Source organism: Delphinapterus leucas, chromosome 5 (assembly GCF_059928025.1).
Source record: "Delphinapterus leucas isolate spDelLeu-1000000601 "Yukka" chromosome 5, BTC_Dleu_Yukka2, whole genome shotgun sequence".
Lineage (NCBI taxonomy): Eukaryota > Metazoa > Chordata > Mammalia > Artiodactyla > Monodontidae > Delphinapterus > Delphinapterus leucas.
The window spans coordinates 111,232,791-111,245,702 of record NC_143133.1 but is presented as its reverse complement, the minus strand read 5'-3'; the positions used below and the strand labels follow the sequence as shown (position 1 = coordinate 111,245,702).

The window sequence follows — 12,912 nt, the reverse complement described above, 5'->3', positions numbered from 1 at the left end:
TATCTAGGGAGCCATCACGAAGAATCCTGAAGCTTGTGGATGTCAGGGCAGGCTAAATTAAGCTGTGGTAACAAACAACTCTGAAAATCTCAGTGGTTCACCACAAGGAAGGATTATTCTGTGTTCACACAAGGTCTGCTGCAGATATGAATGGCTTTCCAGGACAAATGTAGATATTTAGTGATCCGAGCTGCTTTGATCTTGTGGCTCCATAGTGTTTTTAAAGGCTTTCTCCATGATCACTGTAGCAGGGAGAGAATCAGCTGCAGTATCTCAGGTGGGCTCTGCTTTGCTTCCACTGGGAAGTAACTTTTGCCCATTGGCCAGAACTAGTCACAGAGCCCAGCCTAGTTGCCAGAGGCTGAGAAATGCAGTCTTCTATGTGACCAGAAGAGTAAAGAAGCAGACCTTGGCAAGCACTTGTAATCTCTACTCCCTTCCACAGGGGTTACTGAACTGTCTGAAAATTATATGCATGTATGCATATACATGTATTATATGTATGTTTTCCTGAAGAGAGGAGAGAGACCTTAGCTTTCATCAGATTCCTTAAGGGGAGGGTGATCTGTCATCTGAAAACTCTAATAAGCGTTTTTTTAAAGGTAGAGATTTATATTGAAGAAAGGAAAGCTCTGAAATTCAGGAACAACTCAGTGAAGTTGAATTTAGGGCAAATTCCAAGACTTAGGAAGACCAGTCCATGTATTGGCCTCATTATTCATAATTGGCTTGCCTCTTACTCCCTGAGTGATTTCAATTAACTTCTTGCAATAGGTAATCTTCCAACATTTAAAAAATCCTAGTTTTTTGAATAGGTTAAAGCACTTTCAGTCATTCCTAATAAGGTGTTATCAGTTCAATTAGATTGATTTCCTCCTCATCATGCTCATAACTTTGATCCTCCGCAGAATAGGTATCCTAATTAGAAAAGGAATTAAGTTGGGAGAAGGGGTAAGTAAATTTAGAACATGGGGCATTTTTAAAATTCAGAAAGAATGTCAGATTTTGAGATACTGCCTAATGCTTGAACACCGAATTTAATAAAAAGTAGGTTTTTCAACAAACTGTCCACAGTTCAGTATTCGTTGAGCACTATTATGTGCTAGGCATCGTGCTAGCTGCTGGGGCTATGACAACAAACACAGTCGCCACTCTGTGCTGTGATAATGTGTCAGCACTACTTGGCATCTTATTGTCAGAGTGCTTTTAGCTGCAAGTAACAAAACGGAGCTGAAAGTGGCTTAGATAGGGAAATTTATGTCACACACAAAAAACTGGTGGTGGCAATTACAGGGTTAGATAATTTAGCAAGCAAGGATGTCATTAAGGATCTAGATTTCTTCTATGCTCTTCCACCGCCATCCTCATCATTTTCATATCTTAGTTGCACATTGGCTATGGCAGCTCCAGGTAGTACATATTCATATATCAACATTTAAAGTCAGGAAAAAGGGAATCTCCTTGTTTGTGTCTCTTTTTAAGAATGAAGAAAACCTTTCTAGGAATTCCTCAGGAGATCTTCTTGTATCATTAATTACAATTGTGTTCCGTATCCTCCCGAAAGCTATCACTTGGCAAGTATAATGAGGTCATGGTGACTGGCATAATATTAGTAAATACTCCACCACTGGGGATAAAGAAGGTCCATCCTCTGCAAGGACATGGCGACTTGAAGAGAGAGAACAATCAGGATTATGTTAGCAGGAAGGAAGTTGGGCAATGGCCACTGGGTAGGGAACCAACAGGGTCTTCCACACAGATACATTATGTCACTGGACCCTCAAGGCAACCTTGTGGGGTGGGAACTGTCATCTTTCTTTATAGGTGAGGTAAAGTTACCCAGGTCCACCAGCTATGAAGTGAAGGAGCTGGGATTCAAACAGAGATTGCCTGACTTCAATCACCACACAAAATCTGATGAATCTGGTCAAAGAAAACTGCTCATCACTGAAACATGCCTTTTCCAAATTCACAGCCTTGTCTCTTTTGAATTTGCCTTAAATCTGTACTTCAGTTTGTCTGTTGAAAAAGCCTTAGAGAACTGTTACTGTAGAGTATGACTAAGGAACTTTGAAGTAACTGTATTTCAGTTTATGTAACGATTCTTCTCATAAATCTTCATTTTCCCCTCCCCTTTCACTATATGTTGATATAATTGTAGTATTATGGCAAAAACAATGTAAAGGAGTTATTATATGGGGTTTACTGCAAATCATATTGAGAACATGATGCTTTAAAAACCCATACTAATTCTTTTGGTTTTCAAGATTTCCTTAAATTTAATTTGAACAAAGTGAATTTTAAAAGCATAAGAATTTTCTTAGAAACCTAGGAGTCATAGACTTAAAGAACTAAAAAGAGACACAAGAGGGAAGAGATATGGGAACATATGTATATGTATAACTGATTCACTTTGTTATAAAGCAGAAACTAACACACCATTGTAAAGCAATTATACCCCAATAAAGATGTTTAAAAAAAAAGAACTAAAAAGAAATTCAGAGATCATGTAGTTTAATTACCTTCTTACACTGATTTTACAAATGAGGAAACTTGTACAACACTGAAAATCCTAGTTTGCAAAGATACTGGGAATAAAAGACTTAGTATATGAAATAATTGTCTATTTGATGTATCCTACATCACACACAAAACAGTCTCACAATAATAAAACCAATATAAATACCAATAGTATGAATACTGAAAACAGTTTACTTTTTTTTTGGAGGGGGTACATTTTTTAGGATTTAGCCTTTGCAAAGATACTGGGAATAAAAGACTTAGTATATGAAATAATTGTCTATTTGATGTATCCTACATCACACACAAAACAGTCTCACAATAATAAAACCAATATAAATACCAATAGTATGAATACTGAAAACAGTTTACTTTTTTTTTGGAGGGGGTACATTTTTTAGGATTTAGCCAACTAGAGACACACAGTCAAATTTCTGTTTAAAGCTACTTCAAATATTTCATTTCTCTGTGACTATATCACCAACTGGATACATATTTAGGATCATTAGTTTTATTTTATTTTGGATTTTTAGAGACTGCTTTTTCAAAGTTTATAGGCTCCTTGGAGAAGTGGCTGATGGCAGATCTGAAGTCAAAGATGTATATTATGAGTCTGAAACAATTCTCATAACAGATAGCAAGGAAGCCATCAAAATCCACAAAGCCTACACCAGAGGCTGTTTGCGGGAGGCTGGGATGATTTGGGGCCGAAAGATACTCAGGATAGAAATGGATCACTCATCCTAAACCAGACTGTTTTTTTTCAATCCAAGGAAAAACAAGATGGAACTCAAAATGTTGATAAATCCCCTTTAAAGAGACCCAACCACTAGGCAATGAGAATATAGCTTCAAAAACAGGGGGTTCCCAAAAAAGGAGTTGATGGGATGAGCACTAAGAAATTCAGTCCAAATAGGGAGCTATTGTGGTCCCCAAGTTGGCAGCTGTCTGCCTGGTTGAAACTGAATGTGTTTTTATAGAACCAGATTTCTCCATTTAATTTAATTGAATTTCACATCTGTTATAAACTCCACAATACGTTGTTATGACTTTTGCTTTCAACAGTCAATTATTTTTTCAAGCGATTTTTGAAAGAAAAATATTTTATTTTTACTGACACATTTCTCATTTCCTTATTCATTCTTTATGTAGATCCAGGTTTCTATCTAGATTCATGTTCTTTCTGCCTGAAGGAGTTTACCATTCCTTGTACTGGTATATTAGTGATGAATTTTCTCAGCTTTTGTATGCCTGGAAAAATCTTCATTTTAACTACATTTTCTTTTGTTTTTAAAAATTTTATTTATTTTTTTAACATCTTTATTGGAGTATAATTGCTTTACAATGTTGTGTTAGTTTCTGCTGTATAACAAAGTGAATCAGCTATATGTATACATATATCCCCATATCCCCTCCCTCTTGCGTCTCCCTCCCACCCTCCCTATCCCACCCCTCTAGGTGGTCACAAAGCACCGAGCTGATCTCCCTGTGCTATGCAGCTGCTTCCCACTAGCTATCGATTTTACATTTGGTAGTGTATACATGTCCAGGCCACTCTCTCACTTCGTCCCAGCTTACCCTTCCCCCTCCCCGTGTCCTCAAGTCCATTTTCTATGTCTGTGTCTTTATTCTTGTCCTGCCCCCAGGTTCGTCAGAACCATTTTTTTTTTTTTTTAGATTCCATATATATGTGTTAGCATATGGTATTTGTTTTCCTCTTTCTGACTTACTTCACTCTGTATGACAGACTCTAGGTCCATCCACCTCACTACAAATAACTCAATTTTGTTTCCTTTCATGGCTGAGTAATATTCCATTGTATATATGTGCTACATCTTCTTTATCCATTCATCTGTCAATGGACACTTAGGTTGCTTCCATGTCCTGGCTATTGTAAATAGTGCTGCAATGAACATTGTGGTACATGACTCTTTTTGAATTATGGTTTTCTCAGGGTATATGCCCAGTAGTGGGATTGCTGGGTTATATGGTATTAACTATGTTTTTGAAAGATACTTTCATTGGGTATAGAATTCTAGGTTTGATGGTTCTTTTTTTCTTCTAGTACTTTAAATAAGTTGTTTCATTCATTCTTGTTTGATTTACGTGTTTCCAGGGAGACTCCAGCTCCTATTATGTTTGTGCCACCGCATCACTACCATAGATGCTTTTAAGATTTTTCACTTTATCACTCATTTTAAGCACTGTGATTATGGTGTATCTTGGTTTAATTTTCATGTTTCTTTTGCTTAGGATTCATAGAGCTTCTTAGATTTGGGTTTATAGCTTTCATCAAATTCAGAAAAAAAATCCGCCATTCATTATTTTTTTAAATATTTTTTCAGTTCCTTCCTGTTTTCCTCTTCTTTGGGGTCTCCAAATTACTCACATTTAGGCTTCCTGAAGTTTAACCGTGGTTCTCTAACATGCTCTATTCATATCCTTTCAGTATTTTTTCTCTGTATTTCATTTTAGATCGTTTCTACCGCTATATTTCCAAAGCTAATCTTGTCTTTTGCATTATCTAAATCTGCTGCTAATCCCATCCAAGTTGTTGTTGTTGTTTTTTTTTTCAGCTTGGACATTTTATTTCTTACTTCTAGAAATTGAATTTGGCTTTTTAAAATATCTTTCTTGGCTCTATATGTTTAATCTTTCCATTACATCCTTCAACATATGAAATATAGTTTTAATAACATTTTTATGTCCTGTTATGCTAATTCTATCATCTGTTGCATTTCTGCATCAATTTCCATTTATATATTTTCTCCTCATCATGAGTTATAACTTCCTGCTTCTTGGCATTATCTATGTAATGTTGATTGGATGCCAGATACTATGGAGTTTACCTTTTTATTTTTTACTCCTATAAATATTCTTGAGTTTTGTTCTAGAATTCAGTTAAATTACTTAGAAGCAGTTTGATGCTTTTGATACTTGTTTTTAAATTTTGGTAGGTAGTACCAAAGTAGTCTTTCATCTAGAGATAATTTTTCTCTACTATTAAGGCTTATGAGTCCTCCACCTGATGCCCCATATTTTATGAGGCTTTTCCATTCTGGCTGGTGGGAGCATAAACAATTCCTGGCTCTGTTTGAGCTTAGGTGATTATTCTGCTTGAGCCTTTTGGGTGGTTCTTTCCTTAGCCTTCCATAGTTTCTTTACATGCACATACAGATCAGTATGCAGAAGACTGCATATCTCTGGAGCTCTCACTCAGTCGATCTCTCTCACTCTTTCCTTCTCTGCAGCTCTCTCCTTTCTAGTACCCTTTGCTGTGAATTCCAGCCATCTTGGTCTCCCTGGACTCCTAATTCAGTCTCCTCAACCCAAGGATCTCCTGGGCTGCCTCTACCTTCGTTCCCTTCCCTGTGTTATAGCCTGGCAACTTCCTCTAGGCTTGAGGAGATCATACAGCTCAGCTCATTTGGTTTCCCTTTCTCAGGGATCACTGTCCCGCACTGTGTGTTGTCCAATTTCTGCAAACTTTTGTCTTATATGTTTTGTTTAGGTTTTTTTAGTTGTTTAAGATAGGAGGGTAAATCTTTTCCTTGTTACTCCATCTTGGCCAAAAGTAAAGTCCCACTTGTTTCTTTTCACTGAATATTTTTAACCAGACTTTAATTTAAAATGTAATCTTTTAAAAAGTTAGATATGGCTTTTACTAGCTATAAGATAATATGTAAGGAACTGTAAGGCATGGAAAGAATCCTGGACTAGAGTTCTAGAAAACTAGATTATAGATCCATTTTGTCTTTCAGATTATTGCATGACTGCCTTCCCCTGGACCTGAGAACCTTTGGAAATAAAACATGTGGGCCAAGTAATTTTTTTGGTAACCACACAACTCAGTCTTTTCCTGATTCTATAAAACCAAAAAAAAAAAATTCAAGAAGATTTTAACTCATTTTCAGAAGATAGAAAGGTACTAGAGGAGTGGTATCAGGTTTAGGAGGGCAGAGACATCCACAAACTAAAGTGCATGAAGAAGAGATAATGATGATCAGAGAACCAGGCATGCATAGGAATTGGAGGCCCCAGGAATAGTGGGGAAAAAGTAGGGGCTGAGGAAATGCTGAGGGGAAGTATGACATAGGGTTGAAACCAGGCAAATGAATTGAAAGTCTGCAGATAAAATGGTTAACTAGGTTTAGCAACCTCAACCGTGTCAACCAACCAGGGAAAAGTTAAATTGCACGTGACATCAGATAGCTAGAAGCTCCTTTATTATAAATTCTAGCAGAAGGATCTGGCATTTTGGCATTTATACAGCTGTTTGATATATTATAGTGATGATTATGAGGAAGATAATAATAATTAATAATAATAATTACCTCTTGTGGAAACCCTCAGAAACCAGTGTTTATGGGGGGAAAACAACAAATAAAATGCTCACGAAGCTCTAGATTGTATTCTTAAGGACTACAAACTATCTTACTTGTTTAGAATATGCTCTGACTGAGGAATTGTGGTTGGTTCCAGAGGAATCTTATCAATGACCTATTTCAAACCTCAGATAACAGGCTAAAGAGACTTGAAGTGAAATCTATTGCCAAAAGTCATGAAGCTAATTACTCTTCACTAGGGTATTATAACCCAGGTCATCAGACTCTTGAGTAACAGTCTCTCTCAATTACACCAAGCTGCCAGTAGGGTGAGCTTTGATTCACCCACAATTTTCACGAGAATCTTCTTTTTATATGTCATGTTTTTGAACACATTATTAGAGACGGGTTTGCTCTGTGACGATAGGATGATATAAAACCCGCATGCTTACTTTTTGGCTAGCTCCATAACATTTCCCTCATTGTGATTGTTATTTAACAAACAGAAGTAGCGATCAAAGTATAATACAATGTGAGACTCACTTATGAATGTGGTTTTTTCACATTCTTTAAAATGGTTAAATTCATGAATGAAAAATACAAGAAAAGGATAGGGTAGGAAAACGTGGCTTGACATTAAACCAAGGAACACACATCAAGCCAACACAAACCAAGGATGAGAGACAAATTCATGCCCTTTATTGTTTTCCTTTAAGAATATTAAATGATTCATAAAACTAGGATGATAGTTTTGGCACTCAAGGAAACCTTTACATGCTTTTTGGTAGAAAACAGTAAGTGTCTTTACTGACTAGCCAGTGTGTTCATCTTAATAGTTCTGGTAAGGAAAATAAACTATATTCTGGAGAAATCAGCAGAAATTCATAGACCCTTAAGCCTTCCAGAGCCAACCAATTTCTGTTGCTTTGGGCTTGAATAATTTTATTGAACTGTAATAATCTTTGAATTCCTTCTAAATTCCTAAACTTGGGAGGAGAATCTATTCTTTTTTTACTATTGGAAGGGAAAGGAGGAGTATGAAATCATTCCAGTCATATCTAAATGTATCAGAAGAGTATGAAGGTTCCTATATTTGCTGTGTTCCCTCTGAAAGATACAAAGATGAGAGGCGATTGCTGGTGAATCACTGTTCTATTTTATCTAGGGACCTGAGTGCTCTCACTGCTGTATTCCCTTAGGGGGTCATGTTCCTCTGCTTAAAAGAATATTGCCTGCTCTGTGAGCTAATGATTTGTTTGGAGGATGGAAGTCTCACAGGTGAAGATAACTGCACAGCTTTTATGATGTATCTTTCAAATCTTTGATCTGCTTTTTTCTGAATACCTGGGACCCCTCAATAGCAAGATTAAAGATGCCTCTTCAGAGAACAAAGGTAAACTTTGAAAACCTAAAAGCTCCTCAGATTTCCAAATAATATTTCTGTATTTCTTCATTTTGTCAACATCGTACTTGCTGTTGTCCTGCATTCGTGTGATAATCTGATGGTTAGATCATTGGCTTGTGGGTTTTCTCCCCATATTTTTCAAGGAGGCAGGGAACTACAAATCTTGTATCAAAAAGTGGTTAGTGCAAACTAGCCTATGGTGAGGACATACATACTCATTTGATTCTATTTAATTTGACAAATATTTACTTAGTACCTAGTAGGTGTCAGACATTGTGCCTTCTTTTGTAGGGAATACCAAGAATCAGGACCTGTTTTCAAGAGATTCATACTCTAATTGGGCAGACAAGGCAATTACAGAAATGGCCATGATAGGATGCAGAATATGACAAATGAAAAATGCTTGCAGAGAAATGAATGACATTCAATATGGGAAGAGAGAGAAGAAGAAATAATATTCAAGTGAGAGGGGATGAGGGAAGATTTCAGCATTTGAGAAGGACCTTGCAAGGTGGGTGAGATTTCCGTGGAGGGGACTGGAGCTGGAAGTAAGGTGATAATAGTGTATGTTGCGTGTGTGTGTGTGTGTGTGTTGTCGGGGGAGGGAGGTGGTCAAAAAAGGTTGAGAAGCTTGTGTTTAACTTGTGGACAGTAGTGAGTCCATGAGGATTTTTAAGCAGAGCAAAGGTAGAATAATACGAGTTGTGGTTTAAGAAATATTTTTGAAGCCTTTTAAAATTTTAGTGTAAAATTTAGCTTTTTAGTGTATTTTGAGGTAAAACTATGTCTGTGTAAACAACAAGTGTTTGATCATGTCCTACAGGTCTTATTTCCAAACAGAATGTCTATCACTTAAAATGTTGACTGAACTAACTTCTCATTTATATTTGAATCTGAAAGATTATTATTTTCACTCTTATAATGATGTAGCTCATCCACGCATAGATTTCTATTCTTGGTCAAATGAATCAGTAAGGGGGTGTACTTTTATAGCATTCTGGCGAGTTTAATCTTCTCCACCACATGAACAGCTGAATTTTTACTGTCTGAGTAATATTTTTCTTAATTTATATTTTATTGAGGTAGCATTGGTTTATACATTATATAAGTTGCATGTGTACAACACTACATTTCTACTTCTGTATACTTCACAGCATGCTCACCACCAAAAATTTAGTTTTCATCTGTCACCATACAGTTGCTCCCCTTCACCCATTTTGCCCTCCCCATTTTCCCCTGTGGTAAACCACTACTCTGTTCTCTGTATCTATGTGTTTGTTTTTGTTCACTGGTTTGTTCATTTATTTTGTTTTTTGTTTGTTTTTTATATGTCTGAATAATATTTTGAAGTGCATTTTTTGTTTCCTCCTAAGCCCTTTAGAGCACAACATGCCCTTACAAAAAATGGGGAGATAAAACGTAACAAGAATAGAAAAATAAATAACTTCGTAGAGTAAAGCAAAGCAAAATAGATTTTTAAAAAGCCCAAAACAGGATTGCAATAAATGGCTCTTATCAGAAGCTAGTTTTGAGGAGTATTTTTTTTTCATGATTATCATTATGATGATTAGGGTTTATCCCAGATAAATCTGAAAATGTGAGTAGCTCAACGTATTCTCCACCAAACCATTTATCAAAGCAAGTAATCTAATAGCTGGATCATACTTCCTCTGCTTTAGCTCCTGGGCAGAAAAAGTGAGAGCGTAAAGGGAAGATAACGCAAAACTACAGAACAAATGCCCAAATATGTGACAAGACAACATCCTGAATAAGCAAAGTATTATCTGAAAGTAGTTAGTTAATAGTCAACTACAAATATTTCTTGAGCACTGAGCGCATTGAAATTCAACAAGCCCTCTATTTCTGAAGACTTCATCTTGCTTTCTCTTATTATGCATCTATTAGGAACGAGACCTTTCCTTATTTTCTAACTAGAGGACAGACAGTGGTGAAGTGGTATTCTACTGATGTAAAAGAGCCAATAAAATTTCTTTGTGCCAAATTCACTATTATTTACTATTTATTCTATGGAAGAAATAAACACCAAAACAAATTATTGTTTCATCTAAATGACCTAAGGGGGAAAAAAAAAGAGTTCCAAATAGGAGATGCCCAGCAATTCCACTCCTGAGTATATAGACAAAAAAACCCTCCACTAATTCAAAAACATGCTTACACCCCAATGTTCATATTAGTATTATTTACAACTGCCAAGGTATGGAAACAGCCTAAGTGTCCATCAACAGATTAATGGATAGAGAAGATGTGCCATTCACACACACACACACACACACACACACACAATGGAATACTACTCAGCCATAAAAAATGAATGAAATTCTTAACTTGGGACTAGAGCCCAGTCAAGTTGATACATAAAACTGACCCTTACATCCCCCCTCTAGTTATTTGTTTTTTGGGTTTTTTTGCGGTACACGGGCCTCTCACTGTTGTGGCCTCTCCCGTTGCGGAGCACAGGCTCCGGACGCGCAGGCTCAGTGGCCATGGCTCACGGGCCCCGCTGCTCCACGGCATGTGGGATCCTCCCGGACCGGGGCACGAACCCGTGTCCCCTGCATTGGCAGGCGGACTCTCAACCACTGCGCCACCAGGGAAGCCCTAGTTATTTGTTTTTAATTGACTATTTTGACTAATTATCACAAGAAAAGTATGTAGGAAAAAAAAAGTAGAATTAAGAGAAATTACTATCAAATATTTTCTCAATTAACATTCACACCTGAATTGAGAAAAAATAGGAAAACTTACTATCATCAGAAAAGTAAGAGTATAATACTAACTAGCATCTATGAACACTTGCTCTTGTCCATAAGGTACAACACTGAACATTTTTTAAAACATAAACCTATTTCAAATTCCTTACAACTGATCAGTACCTACTGTTGAATATTTAAGATAACTGAAAAAATGGTAATTTATCAAGTTGAATAAATCTATCACTATTGTACACCTCCCTTAAACACTGAAGGTACGATACAGCACAAAAATGCATCCAGCATTAACATAGTAATGAATAAATAAAAATAAAATTGCCAATGGTCGAATAAACCTTTGCAAAGAAAATGACTTAGCCAATAAGAATGGTACAAAGATCTAAATTGTTTTCAGAAGCCAAGACCTTACCAGTAGTCGGATCAGGTGCAATGTCACTTCTGTTCTCCTTCCATGACAGCAGGTAGTCAAGGCTGGTGAGATCTGCAGATTCTAGGTAACTATTAATGGTCAGCATCATCTGATGAGCTTTTGCTATTCCATAATGAACTTTTGTCTCATCCGTCAGAGGTATGTTCGTTAACTCTGCTGTTGTGTCAAAAGCTTGCTGAAAGTATTCAGAAGCTTTGTTGTAGTATCCCTAAAAATGTAAGAGAAATAATTTTTTCTTAACTTTAATTTACCATTCCACATGTCTGCCCACCTTGGCATGTGCCACACTGATCCTTCAGCAGTTTTAGCAGTTCATCTTCAAGAAGAAAGAGATGGCAAGCAGGGCCTCTATTAGAATAAGTTTCCTTTTAAAAGCTGTGATTACTAACCATGCAATATCTTGAAGTTCATTCACCAAGAAAGGTGTATCTACCAGGTTGAACTGTATGAAACTTAATTTTTTTTTGGATTAAAAATGGTCAAATATTAGCATTCTGCTTCCTAATATAAGGAAGAAAAAAGAAGTTTGGGAAAGAGTGAACTGATTCACTTTGATTTGGATGGAATTTTCTTACTTGTTGCATTGGATTTACCAAATGAAATCTTTTTAACCAGTTTTTGGTCACAGCAAGAGATCATTCTAGCCAACCCATTTAATCAGTGGTGAGTGAAAATGGATGTATATTCCTGCTCTTCCGTTATTACTTGTATTTTCCCATGTGCACATGTCATTCTTGACTAAGAATGTGGAAGACAAGATTTCGAAATAACATATCTTGACAACAGCACTAGCATAACTCAAAAGATCGTTTAAATGTTTATATCTTCTCCAAGTTCCTTGCAACATTTTAACTTGCAAAAACTCAAGGTTTCCTCCCCTCCCCTTCCTTCCTTCTTTCTTTCCTTCCTTCTTTCCTTCCTTCCTTCCTTTCTTCCTTCCTTCCTTCCTCCCTCCCTCCCTCCCTTCTCTCTCTCCCTCTCTCTTCCTTTCTCTTTCTTCTTTCTTTCTTTCTTTCTTCTGTCTCATTCTCATCTCTCCTTCTAAAAGCTATTGTCTACAAATAAATAACATTTACCTAACTCTTATGAAGTGTCAGGGACAGTGGTAAATACTTCATATGTATTACGTCATTAGCTTTCATAGGTCACTCTATGAGGAAATATTATTCTTATTTTACAAATAATGAAATTGAGCCTCAGAGAAAAGACTATCTTCTGCCACCTCCCCAAGTCTTCTAAAAATCTTCCTTTAAAAACTCTTCCTCAAAAGGGGATATTATTTTTAGGATTAAGCTATACTTGTAAAGACTCTAGGGAAGAAAAACTTCCTTTCTTCTCTGATTTATAACCCTGGGGAGTCCATCCTCTTCCCTTTCCTCCCCTCTCCTTTCTTTCTCTCTCTCATATGTACAAAAACATGTATGCACACTCTTGAAGAGAAATGTTTTACTATGAGCTTTAAGTCATTTTTCTCACAATGTATTATGACGGAACTGGAAA

General features: G+C 36.6%; 1 protein-coding gene across 1 annotated transcript in view; it reads right to left on the bottom strand.

Moving 5' to 3' along the window:
* Nucleotides 1-2,777: 2,777 nt before the first annotated feature.
* Nucleotides 2,778-12,912, bottom strand: part of TTC29 (tetratricopeptide repeat domain 29) — a 171,848-nt gene continuing 161,713 nt past the window's right edge. Inside the window, exon 9 of the mRNA XM_030764032.2 lies at nucleotides 2,778-11,620. Within this exon, the coding sequence (XP_030619892.1) occupies nucleotides 11,336-11,620 (285 nt within the window). The 3' untranslated portion in view covers nucleotides 2,778-11,335. The remainder of the gene's footprint in view (nucleotides 11,621-12,912) is intronic.